This window comes from Lipotes vexillifer, unplaced genomic scaffold (genome assembly GCF_000442215.2).
Source record: "Lipotes vexillifer unplaced genomic scaffold, Lipotes_vexillifer_v1.1 scaffold518, whole genome shotgun sequence".
Taxonomy (NCBI): domain Eukaryota; kingdom Metazoa; phylum Chordata; class Mammalia; order Artiodactyla; family Lipotidae; genus Lipotes; species Lipotes vexillifer.
Window position 1 is genome coordinate 1,796,302 of NW_006780945.1, and position 19,957 is coordinate 1,816,258.

Consider the following 19,957-nt stretch of genomic DNA (forward strand, 5'->3'; position numbering starts at 1 on the left):
GGGGGCATGGGGCGGATGAGAACAAACAAGGAAACAGAGAGCACACAGCTCTACAGCAACCCCCAGGGCGGCCAATGGAGAGACTGCTTCCTTTGTGATTTCCTTCTAGAAGGTACCTGATTAGGAAGCTTTCAACACTTCCTTGCTGTCACATTAGAGGGTCAGACACACTGGGAGAGAGAAGCTGCGGCACAGTTCCTGGGTACAAAGGTTCAGAATGACTGAGCCAGCTCAAGGCCGGGGTAGGAGGGACCAACAAAGGGATGTTAAAAGAGCAGAGACTGCGTTTGTTCCGTAAGCTGACATGGCTGTGAACTTCAGCTCTGGGCTGGGGTCCTGGAGCAGCACTGTGGTCAGGAGCCCTCCAGGCGTTGGGAGGGAGAGGACTGGCTGCTGAGGGCCACCTCTTTGCACACGACTGCCTGGGGGCACTGCCCGGAGCCAAGAGCAGCACACACACCTGATGGGTTTCCATTCTTTTCCAGCGGAGCTGAGCGTTGGCTGCCGCCATGGCCTCCACCACAAAGGTAGTTGTCACAAAACTGCAAGGGAAGGCCACGTGTTAATTGTGAAAGGCAGGGAGGAGTTTGGAGAAGGTACAAAATAAAAGGAAAAGCCATTTAAGACCTGACCCGACCAATAAGCCCAAAGCATTCTCTCTCCTGAGGAAGGGATGGCAACTTCTGAGATGGGTCTGACCTGATAAAAAAGCATGTGTGAATACGTGGTGCCTCTTGTGCTCTCCCTGACGTCTGTCTATATTTAGAATGTATTTCCAGTGCAATGGAGAGAAGGGTGTGAAGTAAGCTGATGGGAAGGAGAGAGAGTGAGCCTGGGGGAGAGGTGCTCCCTTGCCCGGGGGGCAAGGTGGTACTGCTCCCCAGAAGGGGCCTGTCGGGGGGCAGAGGTGGGAGAGATGGGAGGACGGACACCAGGTAATGCTCTAAGCTGGGAAGAGGAGACTGGTCCACAAGGGGGCCCTCCCAGAGCTTCTGGGAGGGGCAGCAGGCAGCTCTCACCTCTCCTTGCTAGCCAAGTGGTCAACCCCCAGTTACACACACTAATGGACGGAGCACAGGTGTGGATATAATTGAAAAGGGGGACTTCCCTGGTGGCACAGTGGTTAAGAATCTGCCTGCCAATGCAGGGATCACGGGTTCAAGCCCTGGTCTGGGAAGATCCCACATGCTACGAAGCAGGTAAACCCGTGCACCACAACTACTGAGCCTGTGCTCTAGAGCCTGCGAGCTACAACTACTGAGCCCACGCGCCTAGAGCCCGTGCTCCACAAAAAGAGAAGCCACCGCAATGAGAAGCCTGTGCACCGCAACGAAGAGCAGCCCCCGCCCACCGCAACTAGATAAAGCCCGCGCGCAGCAACAAAGACCCAATGCAGCCAAAACTAAAATTAATTAATTTAAATAATAATAATAATAATTGAAAAGGACACTTGGCTCTGGAATCATCCCCTCCTTCTTCTTTGGGGGGTACCTTTACTTTCCTAATAATTTGGTTAGTATTAAAGTAACTGTTATTTCAATATTAGTTATTAAAATAAACTACAATATATTAATGCATAATGTATGTTTTAAAATATTAATTAATTTATTTGGTTGCGCTGGGTCTTTGTTGCAGCAGGTGGGCTCCTTAGTTGCAGCTCGTGGGCTCCTTAGTTGTGGCAGGCGAACTCTTAGTTGCGGCATGCATGTGGGATCTAGTCCCCTGACCAGGGATCAAACCCAGGTCCCCTGCACTGTGAGTGTGGAGTCTTAACCACTGCGCTGCCAGGGAAGTCCCAATAAACAACGTATTAATAAGTTAAAATATACCAATAAATTAATATATTTAATAAATTAAAACATATTAATAAATTTAAATATGTTCACATTTTAATTTCCTAATAATCTGGTCCGAAACAGGAAATTGGGAGGTGGCACCAGACGTTTGCTGGGAAGTCAGACTAGAGTGAAAAATCGTCTTTACTTAAGGAAACGGGAGAGACACGGGACAGCGGGAGGGCTCTCCCTAGCAGCCGGTCGTACAGGGGAGGGCCGCTTTCCTGCTAATAAAACCTGAGGAATGACTCCGTCCTTGCTGACACGACCTGGGGTGGAACATGCATCTGTTTCCACGCATCTGTTTCTTGAAGCCACCCGGCAGTCTGCCGCCAGACTAGACCCCAAGCCCCTGCCTCGGGCGCTGTCACCTGCTGCAGGCTGGCTGCCTGGTCCAGCAGTCAGGTGGCTGGTGGGTGGGGGGGAACGACACAGAGGTTAACCCACACCCACTCCATCTCGGTGTCTCTGAAACTCCCACTCCGGCCACCGCAGCACCTCCTAGAAAGGTTTCTCCCTGCCTTTTGCCTAAGTGACCATTTTAACGGCTTCAGATTTCCCCTTGTTTTGGGAAGTAAAACAAAAATCAATCTTCAGGCGTAAAGAGGCCTCTCCAGGCTGCACAAAGCCATGTCTGAACGCAGATGGGTTGAGCGGGGTTGGGGCGTGGCGGCCCCTAGCTGGGGGCCCCCAATAATCACTTCCCCTTCAGGTGGCTGCCTGCGCTGAAGGTCCTTTGAAGGGGACTGCAGGGTCACAGAAGGACAAGGACTTCTGGGGCTGTTGGTCACCAGGGCTCGCAGTACGTAATGAGCCAACAGCCCCTCGAGGCTGTGGCCACAAAACCCCCCAGAAGAAAACGTGGGAAGAAACTGAAAAACACGGGTGTCTTCCCATCCTGTGCAGCCTCCTCTAGGTCTTAACTCACTTCAGCTACTAAACTGTTTCATTCCTCCACTAGTGCCCCCTCCTTCGTCCTTCCAGTCTGCTACCCTCCACGGCCATGGACCACCTACTTCAAACCGCGGCCACCGCAGGCTCCTGAGCCCCTCACCTCGCTGTACGTTTCCCCTTATCACTCATCACCTAACTGTACTCTACACTTGTTATCTTCACTACTAATTGTCCGTCTAATTGTCCATTAAGAAAGGGTACAACAGCGGAGGCAAAGCAGCTGGGTGAGAAGCACACGAGCACCACGGTGAGATACCCCACGGCCTAACTGGAGGTCTTCACTTCTCAGTGACTGGGGGTGGACAACCGCTCCATCAGAGCGAGCCCCTGAGACCTTTGGGCCTCCTTTCCTGGCTCCGGGCACCTGTTAGGACTCCCTCACCACAGACGTCTTCCCCCACACTGACGGAGAGAGCTCGGGCTTCCTGGGCAGACTCCCCCAGCTCTGCCCCCAGCTCCCTGGGGGTGGCCTCTTACCTCATGAAGCCCAGGAACACCAACAGGACCAGGCTGACGAGCCACCCAGCCGTGGCAAAGGCCTTGGGCATGGTGAGCGCACCAGTGCCCACGATGAGGTTAAACATATACACCAGTCCGACCTGGAAGCGAGAGAGGTGACATTCGAGCCCAGAAATCAACGAACCTCACCCCCGAACGGCTCCCAAGGGTGACCCTGGGCAATGGCAAAACCGTGGAGGCCGGGAGGCCAGGCCTTAGCCAGGCAAGCAGGTAAGCAGGGAGGGTTCCACCCAGGTTCCAGGGGGGCGGGATCGGCAGCCGGCTGCTGGGAGCCAAACGTGAACACCTGGAAGACTGAAGGCCCGGCTTCCATCAGTCTTTTCAAAATGTCTCTGGTGTTGGGTTTGATTCTCCACTTTGGCTCTCATCAGCCCCATCACCTCGTCAGTGCATATTATTCAGAGCCGTGTCTCAGATGATAGCTCTGTGCTCAGCCGGACTGCAGGTTTCCTGAGGACGGGCCATCACGTCTGGGGTACCCGGCACACGGATCAACCCAAAGCACTGACCTCCCAAAAAACTCCCACTTTTCCAAGGCCACTGAGCACGTGACCCAGTCCTCCTCCCCGCCCGTTCCTGCCAATGCCCTTCGGGACGTCGCCATACATGCTGCTTCCCTTTGCCTGCTCTCTTCCCAGTACTAACTTCAGGGATTCAAAGAAAAAAAAGATAATTCACGGGCCATAAAATTCACCCTTTTAAAGTACACAGCCTTTCAGTATATTCACAAGTTCTGCAACCAGCATCACCACCTAATTCCATTTCATTACCCCATGGAGAAACCCCCTACTCACCGGCAGCCCCTCCCCGTCTCCCCTGGCAACCAACCTCCCAGCGGAATTGCTGGGTCACTGACTTCAGGTTTTAAACTTAACTCACACCAACTTGACTCTAGCTCAGCTAATTACAATTATTCCCTTCTCAGGCCCTCGATCATGAAATCCCTTTCGCTGACCTGAAGTCCCTGCCCCCTACAACCCCGTGCACTCGCGCTGACCCGCCCTTGTCCTCATCATGATGTTCAGTCCCCCCAAACCCTCCCTACCCAGGCCACCACCTCCACGGTGGCCTCACTGACAATCAGCTGGTTGCTCAAAGCTCACACTGCCCCGAGCTCCCCACACCTTCCCCGTTCTAACCTCTCCGGCCCCCAGCCTCAGAGACGACCCGGCACCCGCCTCCTCAACTCTCTAATAGGAAGCTGCTGAAGGCTCCTGGAACTTTAAAAAAATTCTAACCGTGAGTCCCCCTAACAGATTGTCTCTTCAGCTGCGGTCTGGCAGCAACAGATTCTCTTTACTCCTCCCTGTGGACTTGCGAGTATTCCCCATGCACATAAAGGCTCCAAACCTCAATCTCCAAGTCCCAGACCCATGGCTCCCATCTCTCCCAGATGAAGGCTGCAGCCCCAATGCTACGGAGGGGACAGAGACCGTCTGACATGCGCTCCCCAAGCCTCGCTCCTTCCGAGCTCAGAAGTCAGTGTCGGCCTCCCCTCTGTGCCCCTCCCCATGTCTGGGGGAGCACGGCTGCTTCCTCTTCCCTGACAGGCTCAGCCCTGCACCTGAGCTGGGCTCCGCTCTCTCTGGAATCCTAGCTCTCTCCCCCTCTGACTGTGAATGCTCTCGACACCTTTAAAACGTTGCCCTCTCGCTTTCCCTCAGCCCAACTCCTTGAAGGAGCAAACCTATATCCTCCGCCTTCATTTCCAACTTGCTCTAGTTTGTGGTTTCCATCCCCAGAACTCTTCTGAAACTGCATTCTTAAAAATCACCAACGACCTCCTATTTGCCAAATCCAACGGCTTTCTTAGACTTAATCTTTCTTGCACTTCTGACGTCAGCAGTCTCTCTTTCTCTCTACGTTTCTTTTCCTCAGCAACATCGTTCAATCCCGAGGCTTTAACCATCATGGTGGACAGTATTTCTCTTAGTGCAAGGCTTTCTGCAGACCTCAAATCCAACTGCCTGCTGGTCACCTCCACCTGGACACCCCGGCGTGGCCTCAGCTCCCCCCTTCCCCTCCATATCCCAGTGCTAGTGATTTTATTTCTGAAGAGTCTTTTGTGGGTGCCTCTGGCTCCTATTCCATTTACAGTTCGAGTGAACCATTTCTGGCCTGGCCTATGACAGTAGGTTCCTAACAGGTCTCCCTGTACTCCACTAAATTGGCTAACTTACAGTTTGCTTTACCACTTGTTTCTGGTCATGAGACGACAAACACCAGAAATACCTATCCATCGCTCGTTTTCACTTCCCCTTTCTGAGAAATACGCACTTTTCTGTATTTAAATTTTTTTCCAAGATAACCACGTGCTGCATTCTTAATCAGAAACACACAAATTAGGGCCCATTCTCAGACCAGCCTCAGTCAGATCTAAAAAACAAGACGAAACAGAGACAGGGAGCAACAGCTACCATTCTGGGGCCCTTGACAGGGAGGGACTTCCGGGCAGGTGCCGACTGGCCATGTGAGTGCTGGACAAACGGGAGGGCGTCCTGTACAGAGGAAACAGCTCTGCCCAGAGCCCACGTACACTTGACACAGGGCACCAAGCCCTTGTGCCTCCCACCCAGCCCCTCAACTCCCACCCACCATGAGGGGCCCATTCAAACGCTTGTCCCACCATAAAGCCCTTCCCAGTCTCCCAAACCCATCTTGCTGCCCCTCTCAAAGCCCTGGAGCAAAAACACTTTTTATGCCCTAGTTTGGGTTTTTGATGTTGATGTGTTTCTCTTTTCCCCACTATTAAATGTGAGGCTCGTTGCGGTCACAGCCTGCAACTCACTTGTCTCTGCATTTCTCGGGGTGCCTGGCACACGGCCTCAAGATGGGGGTCCTCAACGGCTCTGCCTCAGGTCCTCTCTGCCGTGAACCCGACAGTCTTCGGCCCCTTTTAAATGTCACGGTCTCACTCTGATCCCCCAGGCAGATCCCAGAAGGATTAAGACAAGTTTTGAATCGTCTTCCTCTAGCTCCTGACTGGATCACAAAACCATGATGTGGTTGCCTGCCGGGCGTCTTGGCCCAGGGTGATGTTATAAGAATAAATGTGAGGGTAACAGCTGGCCTTATGAATTGACTTTTCACAAATGGGAACGTCTACAACCTAACTTTGCCTTTTGTGGGGTTTAACTGCAATCACCGGCGCTCTGAGGCGAGTACATCCGGGTGTGGGCTCGTTTGCTCACTTACTCCACAGCTACCGAGAGCCTTCCACGGTCCTGGCCCTGTGCTCAGAGCCCAGGGAATGACAGCGAGCAAGACGGACAGAAGGACACAGACAAGAAGACAAACGATGATTACCGCCTCGGAGAAGCGCTCTGCAGGAAAGGGGCTCCATGACAAAGAACAGTGGGTCAGCACTTCAAGCAGAGGATGGCCTCGTGGTGACATTCAAGCCGGGACCTGAAGGCCGAGCAGGAACCACCCAGGCAAAGGGCCAGGGAAGACACTGGCAGGTAGGAAGGCCTAAGGCGGGAGAGGGGGAGGGATTTTCCAGGAACTCTGAGGCCAGCGTGGCTGCAGGCAGACTCCCGGGCCCTGGCGCACGGGACAGGGAGCTCGACGTCACAGGCAGGGTTGTAAGCAGGACGCTGAGAGACCAGGCCCTGGTCGATGACCTAACGTCTGATCTCCCGGCAGCTTTGTTCTCTGCGTATTGTTTTTATAAGCTGTTAACACTTTGAAGGGCAGAACCTTATTTCTTTATGGAAAACAGCCCTGGTGATGGGCTTGTGACAGAAGTTGAGAGAAAGCAAAGAGGCCTAAGAAAGTGATGGTTCTCAGCCAAAAGTTTTATGGGGATGGGACTTCCCTGGCGGTCCAGTGGTTAGGACTCTGTGCTTTCACTGCAGGGGGCATGGGTTCGATCCCCGGTCAGGGAACTAAGTTCCCGCAAGCTGCGGGGCGCGGCCAAAAAAAAAAGTTTTACGGGGAAATTAGGTAGTACACGAAGCATTTGTGAATTCAGGGATGCCTGAAGGTCTTGGGATGTGAAAGTCAAGGGTCTACTGTCAAGCAGTGTTTCTCAGCCTGAGTGCTGCTGACATCTGGAGCCAGATCACTCTGTGCTGTGGGCCTGTTCTGTGGACTGTAGGATGTTTAGCAGCATCCCTGGCCTGTACCCACCAGATTCCAGTACCCCCCACCTTGCCCTTGTGTTGTGATGGTCACAACGTCTCCAGACATTGCCAAATGTCCCCTGGGAGGCAAGACTGCCACCAGCTGAGAACCACTGCTGATAAAGATGCAGTGAAATAAACACACTCCCAATGGAAACTGAGGCAAGCACTCTGGGCCTCGTGGTGCTGCAGGGAATCCCACAGGGAAACATACGGCTTCTCCACCTTCCTGGCCAGAGTTAAACCCTCCTTACTTCCAGTAACGGGCGTCAGTAGGGACCAATACCAAGGAGCAGAGCATGAAGCGGGAAGCAAGCCTGAGCTGAGCCGCAGGCTGGGTGGAAGGCAGTTGTGGCGCCGCAGGAAACGGGGGAGTGAATTGCTCTTCTGCTTTTTGTTAGGTGACAGTTCTGTGGGGACAGCCTCCAGGGAGGCACGACCAAACGTGGTGAAATAGAGCCCTGCCATGGTCTCAATAAAGAAGGCTATGCAAACAGAGCTTCCTCCTGTTCTGGACTCTTCCCCTGTGGCTGAAGTGCAGAAAGCACAGTCCCTGTCCCTTGGGGTGGCTGACCCGCTCGCCTGTGCTCGAGGGGGTTCAGTGCAGCGTTCCCGCGGCCTCACCCACAAGTGTGCATGAGGCAGGGGTCACGGGCACCTTTCAACGGCTTCCCCAACGACAGCTGTCAAAGGAAACAGAAGGTGGCAGAGATGCGGAAGCAACAACTAGGGTTTCAGGCCAGGAGACAAGCCCTCTTTCCTTCGAAAGCACCCGCATCGATCTTCCGCGAGACCAGCTGGCGAAAGGCAGCCTCAGCAGTTATCCTTATGTAGGCAGTCACCCCCTTCTTCCTCTATTTTGATCACACGACCCCTTCAGTCCCAAGCCACTCGTGGTCCCCATAAATGGGCAAACAGACACGCCTGTTCTGAGATCACTTATGGGGGGGATGCATGGGCCTAAACCATGCTCCTGCGTCCAGCACTATCCTTGAGAGGGTTTGTCATCCAAGTCCCCTGCGAGGCTCGTCTGCCCATTACACACACACAGTTTATGCAGAAGAATGCAGGCTAAGGCAAACACCCCTGACACCCAGGAGGGGCGAGAACTCCCAACAGGGCACCGCAGAGGTAGGGAGAGGCTTGGTGCTGGGAATGACCGGGTTATGGGCTGATGCACCGCTCAGGGTCATGGTCTCCCAAGGCAGGCAGAGCAGGTTCCGCCCACATCGTGCTGAGCAGCATGTGCGGTTAAGTCCATTCTGCAGCCTCTCTGGGCTCAGTGGGTGGTGCACCTCACACCCTTCTCCTGGTCTCACGGGGGGAACCATTCTCACAGGATGGCAGAGTTAAGGAAACCTCAGGCAGAAGGTGTGTTCTCGGCTCAAACCGAGACTAATCCTGGTTAATGCCACCTCATCCTCAGCACCATCCACCTTCCCCCTGCCTCTCTCTTCACCAGCAGGATAAGAGAATACGAGCAGTTGTTAACGGCCAGTGCCCAGAGTCGGCCCTTGAACACATGCCTCAGACAAAACCAAACACATAAGAAATGGAGGAAAAAATTTTAAAAAAGCAGAACCCACTGAGACTTTTAGGTCTCACTGCCCCATTTCCTGTGGGCACATGTGAAATGATTACTGAACAGCTGGAGGCACGAGAAAAGTGGGCACATCAAAGGTTTTCCTTCCCAACACTCAGCTACAGAAATAACTCATTTCCTCGCCTCTCAGCTTACAGATGTTGTAAGGTGACGCAGGAACCGTGGTGACTTTCATGGACAGTGTGGACATGTCATTGCTGATACCAAGAGGAGGCTGTGAGCTGTTACGCAGTTCCACTAACGAGAGGGGCATGACCTGATTCATTCCAAGGTTCAAGAAAGACTTCCCCGGACTTCCCTGGTGGTGCAGTGGTTAAGAATCCGCCTGCTAATGCAGGGGACACGGGTTCGAGCCCTGGTCCGGGAGGATCCCACATGCCGCGGAGCAACTAAGCCCGCGCACCACAACTACTGAGCCTGCGCTCTAGAGCCCTCAAGCCACAACTACTCAAGCCCACGCACCTCGAGCCTGTGCTCTGCAACAAGAGAAGCCACCGCAATGAGAAGCCCGTGCACCGCAACGAAGAGTACCCCCCGCTCGCCGCAACTAGAGAAAGCCTGCGCACAGCAACGAACGCAGCCAAAAATAAATACATTTATTTAAAAAAAAAGAAAGAAAGACTTCCCTGGTAAATTATTGAGGTGAAGGAGGCTCCCTTGGAGCCACACACAAATGGCACAGACCCAGCAGGAGGACGCTAGTGTGAGGGTTTTTGCCAGATGTTCTCAGAGGTGCTTCCTTATGCATCACACCACAGCTCTCGAGTCTATGAAGCTGGCAGAAACAGAGCATGGATCCCCAGGCAGGTGCAGAGCAGGGCAGCTGTTGAAGGTTAGGTACTTTCTAGAAAGAGGCCTCTTGCTACTTAAGGCAGTGCTGCCTTTCTCTGGGATACTTGGCAGCAATATGAATCAATCATTTGATTACTCCAGTCCTCCAGCTACTCATCCACGCAAGGATTCCATGATGTAACCATGACCAATCTTATATTACACAAAGAAGATAAACTGAGTGTACGTGAGAGGGGTGGGGGTAAAGCAGACCCAAAACAGTGAGAAATCAATCATTCTAGTTGTCCTAGTTACAGACTCCACCCAACGGCAACTGAAGGTCTCTGTATGCTTTCTCCGCCTCTTACGCCATCCAAGACTATAAAAGTTGTGCAACTTAAAATTCAGCTGAGAACCGAAGTGGTTTCAAACTGCTGAGGGGAGCAGAACCCAAGGTCAACAGCCGACAGCCTTCATCCATCTGAACTGGCCTCAGTTTGCAAGTGCTAGCAGCCCTGAGACAAAAATAACGAGCGAGCAAGTCCGGTTTCCTTTCTTGACCACTCTCTGATCAACACGTGAAGAGTGAACAAACCTGACTCTCATCATACATTCACCGTGGCTGCTGCTGAATGGGGTTCCCAGACCGCGGCTATGGAAGCCGCTGGACTCACAAGTACAGTCCACAGGAAGCAGTGTGCTTCTCCAGAAGCCAAGGGCACTGATGTGGGCAAAACATCTCCAAAAGTAAAACTCACGTAGGGAGAATAGAGCTCCCCGGGCTCTGTGATTTCACCCGCCATTTCCAAAAGCGAGGAAGGGTCCGTTGGCTGCCAAGGTTCCTTCCGTGCGGGGGGCGGCGGCGGCGGCCGCGGCTCCCTAGGAAAAAAACAGGCTTCAGCTTTCTGATGGACCTAGACGCGGGCGGAGGGATGTCTACAGAGCCACCCCCTCCCTGTCCTTTAATCACAGCCACTTATGGCCTTATCTGTCAAAAGAGAGCCCGGAGGGAAGGACTTCCCTGTATGATGACACATGGGTGGTTTCTACTAACTTTTTCCTGTCTGTGCAGGGCATGTATTCATTGCCGCTCAGACTCCAAGTGATTTAAGGGGCCTCAGACGCCACTAAGAGTCACCCACCACAAGGGTCCCCTTTACCCACTCTGGTTATCCCCCATTTAATGCCAGGAACAGCGAGCTCACTACCACACAGGGAAGCCAAGCAACTGTCTGCCTCCTCCGCCTACAGCAAGGGGCTGGGGGCTTTCCTAGGTCGCCCCCCAACCCAACTCCTTGCCCCAGAGCCTCTCCTTTCTAACGGGGCCCCCACGTCTCCCAACCTGCCTTAGGGCTCTTCACCCTCCAGCCTCCCCCTCTTCCCAAGAGGCCCTCTCCGAGCCTCTCCCCCATTTCTTCCTCCCTCCTGGAGGAGCCCCGAGTCTGGCACGACCCCATTCCATCCCACCCTCCCGCTCCGACACCTGCAGCGAAGCTTGCTCCCGCTTCCGCGGCCGCTGTCTCCGACCCGGGGTTGCTGCCGGCGACAGCTGTCCCGCACCAGCGCCCGCAGCACGCATGCGCCCGCGCCGGGAGCCCACCTTTTTTGTGCGCGCCTCGGGCGGGGCGCACGGCGCTGATTGGGCGCCTCGCGGAGGCGGGACCGGGATTAGGCCCCGGCGGCTGCCGTCTGCGTGGCGGAAGTGGGCGGGGTGCGCTCCCACGCGCATGCGGGAGGGGCGGCCGCCTGCCTGGTGGGAAAGCGGCGTAGGTTGGAAGGGGTGGATCACGCCTCCTGGGGACACGTCCGTCGGCGAGGAGTGGGTGTGAACTTGGCCGTCGCGGGACCCCAGTGGTTGTGGGGGTTCGAGAAGAGTAGCCTGTAACTCCTCACAAAGAGGAGGGGATTGAGGCCTTAAGCCTGCCTCACCCAAGAGTGGCCAGGGAGGCCCCGACGGCTTGGGGGGCAGGAAGAGGGAGGACCCGAGCCCAGTGGGGTGGTCGCTGGGAAAAGGGGTTGGAAATAGGTTTAAGACAGGGCTGAGAAGTAACCGTGGGGCGGAGTCTCAGAACTGGGGCGAGTGATGGGAGTTCTGGTGATGAGTCTTGGTGCTTGAGTGTGGGGCATCGAGGTTCCGGGTGATGGGGCTGAAGGGACTGGCAGAAAAGACAGCCCATATTTGGCCCCTTGAGATGCGAGCCCAGGGTTGTTTAATCATCTTTCACCGGCCGTGTTCCCTTTCTTGCAAAGGGTTTAAAGTCCGTGTTCTCAGAAGTGTTTGGAAGGGAAGATGGACAGAGGCTCTTCTGACAACTTAGCCCCAGGAGGCCTTTAGTGAACTGAGAGCCGGGGCTGCCACCCTAAGTGGGAGGAAACTCAGGTGCTGAAATCTTTGCCCTCCCACCCGCAGGCTGCTACCATGAGGTTAAATCAGAACATCTTGCTGCTGGGAGAGAAGGTGGTGCTGGTACCCTACACCCCAGAGCATGTGCCTAGGTAACCATTCCCCTGACACGGGGTGCAAGCCAGCTCTCCAAGGTGCAGCGAGGAGGGTGAGCCTGTCTTAACCCAAATCTCAGAGGCTGTTTTCTCTGAGAAGGAGAAACATTGGTGTGAGAAATAATTGCATACAGGAAAAAGTGAAAACTGAAACAGAGGGCTGTGACCTCCCTGGAAGAAGTCATCCATCCCCGTTTCTCCCTTCCATCCCCTCAGCTTCCTTTCTGGCCTTTCAGCCAGGAATTCTTTTATGTAAACTACATGTGTGCAAGAAAAAAAAGATACTGTCTTCTAATTATAAATGAGTGCCATTCCTCTGGTGCCAGTAAATAGGCTCAGTTCTTGGAAACTAAATGTTAGCTTGTCATAAAACTGAGCAGGTGGGTCGTTGTGATGTCTACTGCTTGGAAAGGCCAGGACTGAGTCGCAGGGTGGGACTGTTGTGGGCCAGGTGACAAATGTCCGGTAGACAGGGATACTGGTGCTGTAGGCGTGTATTCTCTACTTGTGGTTTTCATTTTGGGAGTTCCTGGTGCCTGGCCTTTGTGGAGATCTGTCCAGCCTCCTTTGCTGAGTTTGGCTTGCCATGACTTCCCCTCGGGAATTTGAGGAATGTTTAGCTTCCGGCTGCTCCCCCGCACTGACCCCTGAGATAGGAGAGGAGGCTGGATGGATAGAACTGCCTCCTGCTGTTCTCTTTAAGACTAGCCTGCCTCTAGTTCTTGGGCCTGTGGCCTTCTACCATAGGAGCCATTATAACTCTTTCTTGGGGTTCTTCTCTAGCCCTCTGTTAGCCCTGGGGGGGTTCTCCCCTCAACCATGCATTTCTTCATCTCATAAAGCGTCAGACTTAGGCTTCTGAATTTGTCCTGCCTGCCAAAGGCCGACCCTCCATCCCTGCAGGTACCACGAGTGGATGAAATCAGAGGAGCTGCGGCGTTTGACAGCCTCCGAGCCGCTGACCCTGGAGCAGGAGTATGTGATGCAGCACAGCTGGCAGGAAGATGCAGACAGTGAGAAGTGGAGGCCCCGGGCTGTGCCGGTCATGGGAGGGCTGATTCCAGAGGCCTTACCGGGTTCCCACCCTTTACTGTTCCCAGCTGTAGCCCCGCTGGAGCCACAGAAAGTTTGCAAAAAACACTTCGTGAAAAGCTTGGGAGGTGCCTAAAGCCCTCAGACTGTGATGCCCCCTGAAGCCCTCAGGCTGTGATGCCCCCTGAAGCAAGTCCCTGTGGCTGACGCTTCTGTCCTCTTCCCCGCTCACTGCACCAGGCGTGAAGGGATTTAGAGAAAGGAAAGCATTTGGGGCTCTGGCTGTAAATCGAGGCCCTGCCCCTTGTGCCCCTTGCTGCAAGCCCCGTGTGGTTCGTGCTCTCTGAGAATACAGTTGCTGTTTGCAGAAGGCCATTGTTTCCTGCATGAGGCCGATTTAGGCTTTGTAATCAGATGAAGGAAGTGCTGGCTCCCTTTTCCTGCCAGACTCAGAGATAGTGGTAGTTTTCTGCAGTTCTCTGGCTCCGGTAGGAAGACTGGCCTCCCTGCACTCCTTTGGGGAGTGTAGGTGATAATCCCGTCGCCTCCTTCCTCAGAGTGTACCTTCATCGTGCTGGATGCAGAGAAGTGGCAGACCCAGCCAGGCACCAGCGAAGAAAGCTGCATGGTGGGAGATGTGAACCTCTTCCTCACGGATCTAGGGGACCCCACCTTGGGGGAGATTGAGGTCATGATTGCAGGTTTGTTCCACCTGGCCCTGCCCTCCATCCCTCTGGTCCTCAGATCCGCTGAACCTGAAGCCACCGAGGCTGTGTAGGGCACTCAGAGAGCTCCATGGGCAGCTCCGGCCTTGGTGAGCCTAGCACCTGGCTGGGCAGACTGTCACTTGGCACCCTGTTAGCCTTGTGGCTCACCCCTGGTAGTTCATGTTATTGCCATCTCATGCTTAGGTGTGAACTTAACCTTTGGTTTTAGGGTCTTCAAACTGCAGTCTGCCCCATCCTTGGGGTGGACTGGGGACCCTCCAAAAATAAACGATCTTCCTTGGAGCATCTCCCCATGCCGTGGGAGGAGCCCCTCCAGTTTCTGTGTCCGTCAGGGTCCTCAGCCTCTTTCTAAGGGGCCATGTGACTGTCCTCGTGGGGCAGCACACTGAGCCGAAAGGGTCAGTTTTGGGGTCAGGTTACTGGGTGCCTCTAAGCTGTGCGATCCCGGGCGAGTAACTTAACTTCTCTGGGCCTCTTTCTCCTCATCTGCAGAATGGTACCCATATCTGCAAACTTCCTAGGGTTGTGAGGATGACGTGAGCTGGGCACGCACCGTCAGTGACTGTTGTCATTCCTCCTAGAGCCCAGCTGCAGGGGCCAGGGCTTGGGCACCGAGGCCGTCCTCATGATGATGTCTTATGGTAAGGAAGGCCGAGCAGGCTATGTTGGGGAGAAGTGGCCAGGCCCCAGGAGAAGGCGAGGGCATGTTGGGAGGGAAACTTCAGGCCTGAGGGTGGAAGCCAGTGACAGGCGTTTCCATCGCAGGCTGGGACGGGAGGGGCCGAGGGTGCTGGGAAGGTGGGGGAGGGCTTCATCCTGCAGCTCATCCCTCTCTAATCTCTTCTGGGAGGAGTGACCAAGCTAGGTCTGACCAAGTTTGAGGCTAAAATTGGGCAAGGAAATGAACCGAGCATCCGGATGTTCCGAAAGCTTCACTTTGAGCAGGTGAGGATGGTGCCAGCGCGAGGGTGAGGCCTGGATCTGGGCGGGCCCAGTGGTGCTAGGACTTGGGCCCGTAACTTAGTCGGCCCTGCTCTGTCTGGATCACGTAGGTGGCTGTGAACAGTGTCTTCCAGGAGGTGACGCTCAGACTGACGATGAGTGAGCTGGAGCGGCAGTGGCTTCTCGAGCAGACCACCCACGTGGAAGAGAAGCCCTACAGAGCTGGGGCATCGGAGCCCCGCTGACAGCCGGCCTTGCGGACCAGCCACCCTATGTGGATGGGGGTGTGAGACCAGAGCCCTGCAGCAGGCACACAGAGGGGGCCTATGGGGCAGACTGCTCTGGCCTTGCTGCAGCCTGGGACCCTCCTCTTGGGGCCCTTCAGACTCCGGGCTGGACTTGCCTTGGCCTCCCTCTGGCTGGCCTTGTGGCTGAGCCACTCCAGGGCCAGCCCCTCCTCCTGGCCAAACCTGGACTCAGACTCTTGGAATCTGGAGTGGACGGCATGAATTCACGGGAAGAGGCAGGGTGGAGGTGGAGACGAGGGGGCGCCTGGTGAATGGGCAGAACCTCCCTTTCCCCTGGAGGGCCAGAGGGGCCACCGAGGCTCTGGCCGGGAGTAAAGTGCACTGCACGCAGCTTGCCCTGTTCTCTCACTGGGCCCGTGTGGAGGTGAGCTGCCAGGAGGGCCAGCCTGCGGCATCTGGTCCAGCGTCGTAGGGACAGGGGAGGGGTAGCTCGGTCCTCTGTCATCCAGCAGAAGCAGGTGGGTGTGACCCCGGGAGGTCTGGAAATGAATGAGTTCGGCCTTGAAGGACAGACAGGTGGCTTGGAAAGTGGGCGAGTGTCCTTGCTCCTTCCTCTTTGGAGCCAGTTTTGAGGGTGGAGTTAGTTTTGGATGCAGCTGCATGTGGCTGGAGTACCCCCCCTGCCGAGGAAGCTCCGGGCCTCAGTTGCAGGGTGTCCTCCCGAGGGCACCTGCGTCCTCGCTCTACAGGCCTCTGCCTCTGGGAGCAGCTGCACCTGCGAAGGCCACTAGGGGGTGCCAGAGGCACAGGTTCGGATGATTAAGCTGCTTGGCAACCGGGGCCTAAACAGGCAGAGCCGGGCCGGGGCTCCTCACCTCACAGCGAGGGGGACACCCTTTGACTTCTAACCCCATCTCATTGCCCTGTCGTAATCCGGGGTGGCCATCAAGAAGTCAGGCGTGTTTCAAAACACAGTTGGAGAAGAGACTCTTGAGGGCACCTAGGACATTTTCAAGGGGGGGGGGAAATGGTCCCAGGCAAGTTGAGGCACTCGCCCAAGGCCGCAGAGCTTTTGATGGCAGAGCCAGGACTGTGGCTGACGACTCCCAGCTCCCAGGCCTCTCGATCCTGGCCTCTCACACCAGACTACGCATGTGGAAAACTAGAATCTGAAACAGGCCTGAAGCTAACACATAAACCTTGCTTTTGCTGTGGGGCCCCCAGCCCCTCAGCGACAGTATTCCTTCCACCTGTCCCCAGCTTAACCAGAGTCAAAAGTCCTTAGGACTTCCCCACCCAGCAGGTGAGGTAGGGAGGGGCCCTTTCTCAGGCCTGCTAACCTGCAGGGGGCCTCCATCAGGGGTCAAAGGGCAGGCTGGGGGCCGGCCAGGCTCAGCCTAACTGCTGCCAGTGGTGTTGTGATAAGGGTTTTGAAAGGTTTCTCTCAACAATGGTGGGATTCAAACCTTAACAGGTCAGATAGTGATGGCCAGATAGTGACCTGCCCTTCTCTCCACCCCAGGGGCTCCACGGGTCCCCTCCCTGGTCCACTGTCTCCCTACTCATTCTCAGTCCCAGGAACCTGGCTTTTCTGAGTGGTCTCCTGGTTGGGTAGAGAAGAGCCCAGGGCCAGCTTCCCTTCCTTCTGAGCACCTGCTCAGAAACCTGGCCCTGGCAGGCCACCCTGGCAGATCTCCAGGATGTGGCCTCAGGGGCCGGAGGTATAAGGGACCTGGGTGAGTCCTTGGAGAGTCCCCTCCATGCCACCTGCCACAGGCACGTCCCAGGGCTCGGTGGGCCAGGTTTGTTTTCCCCCAGTCCCTCCAGTCAGGTCCACGGCCAGGTAAGATGAGAGTATCTGGGACCAGCTCAGGTCACTCCTGAGACTCCTGTACCTCGCTGGCTGTGGGTGGAAAGATGAAAGCCAAAAGCCTTCTCTTTCCAAGTCTGGCTCCATCGTGAATTCAGTTTGAACGCTGCTCCTGGAGTCCGAGGTGCCTTCCCGGCGCCCTCCGAGCACGTGGGTTCAGCTCCCACTTTCCCTGATGAATGTCTCTCTAGGGCAGCCCCAATGAGCCAAGCACATGGGGTGGTGGCGGGGTGGGGGGGACCTCGGCGGGGCCACCCAGCAGCTATAGGCTCAAGGCCCTTGGGATAAAGCCACCCCACCTCCCCTCCCTCCAGCTGTTCCCTACCCTCTGCCAGAGGCCACGCCGGGAACACCCATGGACAGAGCTCCAAAGGAAAACACAGAGGCCAAGGCGGTTTGGAGAAACCAGTTCAATTTCGATAGCGTTTCCTTACAACTGTGCCTGGCTCAGGGCTGGGCAGCGGGTGGCCAAACCCTCCCCGTGTTGCCCAGGTCTCTGGGGGGTGGGAGCAGAAACAAAAAAGTTCTAGGCTAAGGTCGCTACTATGTCCTGGATACAACAACCTGGAAAATCACGTTAATCAAGGAAACGGAAGTCCCGCTAAAGTCTGTGGTACTGCACTCCTTAAAAAAAGAAAAAAAAAAAAATCAAAAATAAGATGCCCAAGCCACAGCTTAGGATGATGGCCCCCTGTCCACTCTGAGATGTTGCTGTGATCTGAGTCCTCGATCAATCCTGGACCCAGTCATCACTTGGGGTCATGTGGGAAGGTGACCTCTCGCCCAGTCCCACGATCCTTGCTCGGTGGAGGTCCCAGTGATGTCCCAGGAGGGTGGCATTGGGACACCTGGTAGGCTGAAGCACCCAGTGGGGGACAGTCTGCTTTCTGATTGGGGCCAGGACGGAAAAACAGTCACCTTCCCTGAAGTAAGGGAAGAACACAGTTCTCTAGAAAAAAGTCAGATTTGCCAAGAGAGGAGATGCTGGTGCTGATTTGTATGTCGATTTGGGGGTAAGTGGGGAAGAGGGAAAAGGAGTCGGGTCGGGGTGTGGGGCTGGCCCGGCCCTGCCAGCCTTCCTGGTGGCTGGGGCACTCAGAGGTTGCTGAAGAGTTCGTTTTTCTTGCTCCAGTCCATCTGCGGGGCCCGTTTGCTGCTGCGCTTCTGGTGGGCCCTCTCTTTGGCCACGGCCAGGGAGATGTTGAAGTCCAGGATGGGGTCGGAGGAGGAGGTAGATGAGGGTGCCGTGCAGTCCTGTTTCTTGAGGCTGTCTTGGGAATTCAGCTGTAAAGAGGAGGGGGCGGCAGAGCGCGGGAGTTAGTGCCTTGGCGAGGTGGCTCCCTTGGGGCGGTGCCCAGGGAAGCCAGGTCACAAGAACTGAACGTGGCTCAGCATGTGACCTCCACACAGGCTGGTGTGCCAGGATCAAATGTGGCCTGGGAATGGACTTCCTGTCACCCAGTGCCACCCCCCTCCACCCAGCCAGCCAGCCTACCTCCTCACTGGTGTCACTGGAGGTGGATCTTGCCAGGGTTGGCCTGGGGCTCTCGGAGGCCGTGTCGGCCAGGGCTTCACGACTGTTCTCCTGGCACAGAGAGGAGGCGTATGGGTGGGCAGGGCATGGGGTGGGCAGTCCTGGGCGAGGAAGGGCATTCCCAGGGAAGACGGGCGCCTCGGTCTGAGAAGTTCCACTTAAGCCCTTGCTATCCACCCCAGAGCCCCACCGCCTGAGCCTGCCAGGGCCCCTCGAGGATTTACATTTTCACATTCTTCCAAGGATCAGAGGGTAGCCCGGTTCCACCACCCAGGCAGGAGGAACCATCCATCGTGGGATTAGCTGAGTTACCCGCCCCAGTCCTCCCAATGCAGCCTTTGGGGCCGACTCGCCTTTTGGGACGGTGACCCAGGAGGGGCCTCCTGGAGTTTGGGGACACTGGGAGCATCTTTGCTTGGCGTGGGGAACGCCCGTGATGCTCCCTGAATCTCCTGCAGCCCATCTGACTATTTACTTGGACTTGACCCCGGGATTCTTGAAATCTTAACCCCAAAGCAGCCAAGAAGGGCTTTGAAGGAAGGAGGTGGATGAGAGTTCTAAACCCACAGGTAGAGTGACAGAAGGCTCAGGTGATCCAGGGCCAGCCCCTTGCTGTGTCTGTCCCCCAGCAGGAGAACCCGGGGAAGGGAAGCCTTTGAGCAGACCCTGCAGAGAGCTCCCGTTCTGTGGTCCGACAGCAAGTCGGCCCATCCTAGAGCCAAGGCCTTGACCAGGGCTGTGGCTTGGTGCTCAGCTCCTGCCTGGGTTCCTCTGTGGCCCCAGCTGGCACCGGGCCCCCGCCATCTCCCCCCAGCCTTCGCTGCCTTCTCTTCCCTCTGTCCGGGGAGGAAAGGCTTTGTTCTTCCAACCCAGACTGGAAGTAGCAGGGGCCGGGAAGCGCGCGGCCAGACACTGCGGCTCTGTTCTTGGGGGGAAGAATGGCCTCCTCTGTGCGGTGGGGAGCTAGAGGCGGAGCTTGTCACCCAGGATGGCGGGCTGCGGATGGGCCGGCCAGGCCCCTCTCCCTCCCCGCTGCCTTGGGCCCAGGCGGGGACTGAGGGATAAAGCGGCAGCTACATAGCCTGGGGCCCAGGAGGGAGCAGCCTGGAAACCCGTAGTTTCCACCTGAGCCAGATGCTGTCCACCTCCCACCTCCTCCTGCACCCCAGGACTGAGCGCCAGAGAAGCAATTAGGGGTCTGCCTTTACCTTCCGGATCTCTCCATTGGTGAAGGGCTCAGGCAAGGGACCTAGGCGAAGGAGAAAAGAGCGGAAGTGAAGCGGAGGCTCTGGGGAATG

General features: G+C 55.8%; 3 protein-coding genes across 3 annotated transcripts in view; 1 reads left to right on the forward strand and 2 right to left on the reverse strand.

Moving 5' to 3' along the window:
- SLC38A12 (solute carrier family 38 member 12) overlaps nucleotides 1–10,678 on the reverse strand; it is a 57,661-nt gene extending 46,983 nt beyond the window's left edge. Inside the window, exons 1-3 of the mRNA XM_007454376.1 lie at nucleotides 10,565–10,678; nucleotides 3,267–3,388; nucleotides 461–542 (exon numbers count right to left, since the gene is read on the reverse strand). Coding sequence (XP_007454438.1) covers nucleotides 461–542; nucleotides 3,267–3,388; nucleotides 10,565–10,609 — 249 coding nt within the window. The 5' untranslated portion in view covers nucleotides 10,610–10,678. The remainder of the gene's footprint in view (nucleotides 1–460; nucleotides 543–3,266; nucleotides 3,389–10,564) is intronic.
- Nucleotides 10,679–12,219: 1,541 nt separating this feature from the next.
- Nucleotides 12,220–15,640, forward strand: NAT9 (N-acetyltransferase 9). Its single transcript, XM_007454377.1, has 6 exons — nucleotides 12,220–12,302; nucleotides 13,209–13,318; nucleotides 13,895–14,038; nucleotides 14,647–14,706; nucleotides 14,916–15,010; nucleotides 15,118–15,640. The coding sequence occupies exons 1-6, from the start codon at nucleotides 12,226–12,228 to the stop codon at nucleotides 15,250–15,252; spliced, it is 621 nt and encodes a 206-aa protein (XP_007454439.1). The 5' UTR covers nucleotides 12,220–12,225; the 3' UTR covers nucleotides 15,253–15,640.
- A 1,878-nt stretch (nucleotides 15,641–17,518) lies between these two features.
- The window catches only part of NHERF1 (NHERF family PDZ scaffold protein 1), a 17,609-nt gene continuing 15,170 nt past the window's right edge, over nucleotides 17,519–19,957 (reverse strand). The window contains exons 4-6 of the mRNA XM_007454378.1: nucleotides 19,868–19,908; nucleotides 18,621–18,710; nucleotides 17,519–18,409 (exon numbers count right to left, since the gene is read on the reverse strand). Of these exons, the coding sequence (XP_007454440.1) occupies nucleotides 18,221–18,409; nucleotides 18,621–18,710; nucleotides 19,868–19,908 (320 nt within the window). The 3' untranslated portion in view covers nucleotides 17,519–18,220. The remainder of the gene's footprint in view (nucleotides 18,410–18,620; nucleotides 18,711–19,867; nucleotides 19,909–19,957) is intronic.

What these genes read in the sequence shown, in the direction of transcription:
- NAT9 (XM_007454377.1), top strand. Translation starts at nt 12,226, where the DNA reads ATGAGGTTAAATCAGAACATCTTGCTGCTGGGAGAGAAGGTGGTGCTG. An exon ending in ACCCCAGAGCATGTGCCTAG is followed by an intron (nt 12,303 to 13,208) that starts GTAACCATTCCC and finishes CCATCCCTGCAG; the next exon opens with GTACCACGAGTGGATGAAAT. An exon ending in GATTGAGGTCATGATTGCAG is followed by an intron (nt 14,039 to 14,646) that starts GTTTGTTCCACC and finishes CATTCCTCCTAG; the next exon opens with AGCCCAGCTGCAGGGGCCAG.